The following is a 1,050-nucleotide window of genomic DNA, read 5'->3' as shown; positions in this document are numbered from 1 at the left end:
GATGCCAACGCCTGGAGCGAGTCCCCCAGCCCCCATCAGCTGCGCTACGACGTCAGGCTGGTGGGCCACGAGGGCTACCTCTACGCCATCGGTGGGGAGTACGAGAAGATCTCCCTGAAGTCCGTGGAGAGGTACGACGTGGCCTCCAGCACCTGGACGTTCGTCTCCGACCTGCCACAGCCGAGCGCGGCGGCACCCTGCGCCCAAGCCATGGGGCAGATCTTTGTTTGCTTGTGGAAGCCACTGGACACCACCGTCATCTATGAGTACGAGACCCAGCGAGACGCATGGCTTCCCATCACCGAGCTCAAGCGGCACCAGAGCTACGGGCACTGCATGGTGGCCCACCGCGACAACCTCTACGTCATGCGCAACGGCCCCTCAGATGACTTCTTGCGTTGCGTCATCGACTGCTTCAACCTGACGTCGCGGCAGTGGACCGCCCTGCCCGGGCAGTTCCTGAACAGCAAAGGAGCCCTCTTCACCGCCGTCATCAGGGGTGACACCATCTACACCGTCAACAAGATGCTGACGCTCCTCTACTCCGTGGAAGAGGAGACTTGGAGGTTCAAGAAGGAGCGGGCGGGCTTCCCGCGCAGCGGCTCCCTGCAGACCTTCCTCCTGCGGCTGCCGAGGCGCGACCATGACGTCGCGACGTAGGTGGCCCCCCGTCCCACGTCGGGATGCTCTCCTTGCACGTCGCCTTGGCTCTGCACCCGCTGCTCCCCCGGGCTCCTCTCCTTCTCCGCGGAGCCGTGCTCAGGTCCAAGGACGTGTCACGTTGGACCTTGGAGGTGACACTAGACCCTGCCAGAGGGACACCTGCTGCCTGCCTCTGCCTGCGCTGCACAGGCTGTGTGCCAAGTCCTGCCAGACGTGGGCTCACGAGCCGACCACGTGCAGGGCTTCATGGCTTCTGCAGAGGACAGATACCAAAAAGATGCAAACACAGGTTTTATTTATTTTGACCGCTCTCTGAAGGTGTGCAGCATCCCACCTTCCCTCTGCTCCAATGGGAGATCATTTGTTATATCCTGGAATTAAAAGGAA

General features: G+C 61.6%; 1 protein-coding gene across 1 annotated transcript in view; it reads left to right on the top strand.

The window, feature by feature from the left end:
• KBTBD13 (kelch repeat and BTB (POZ) domain containing 13) overlaps nucleotides 1–660 on the top strand; it is a 1,894-nt gene extending 1,234 nt beyond the window's left edge. The window contains 1 exon segment of the mRNA XM_009574768.1: nucleotides 18–660. Coding sequence (XP_009573063.1) covers nucleotides 18–660 — 643 coding nt within the window.
• Nucleotides 661–1,050: the final 390 nt, after the last annotated feature.

Source organism: Fulmarus glacialis, unplaced genomic scaffold (assembly GCF_000690835.1).
Source record: "Fulmarus glacialis isolate BGI_N327 unplaced genomic scaffold, ASM69083v1 scaffold19643, whole genome shotgun sequence".
Taxonomy (NCBI): domain Eukaryota; kingdom Metazoa; phylum Chordata; class Aves; order Procellariiformes; family Procellariidae; genus Fulmarus; species Fulmarus glacialis.
This window is presented reverse-complemented; position numbering and strand designations above follow the sequence as displayed.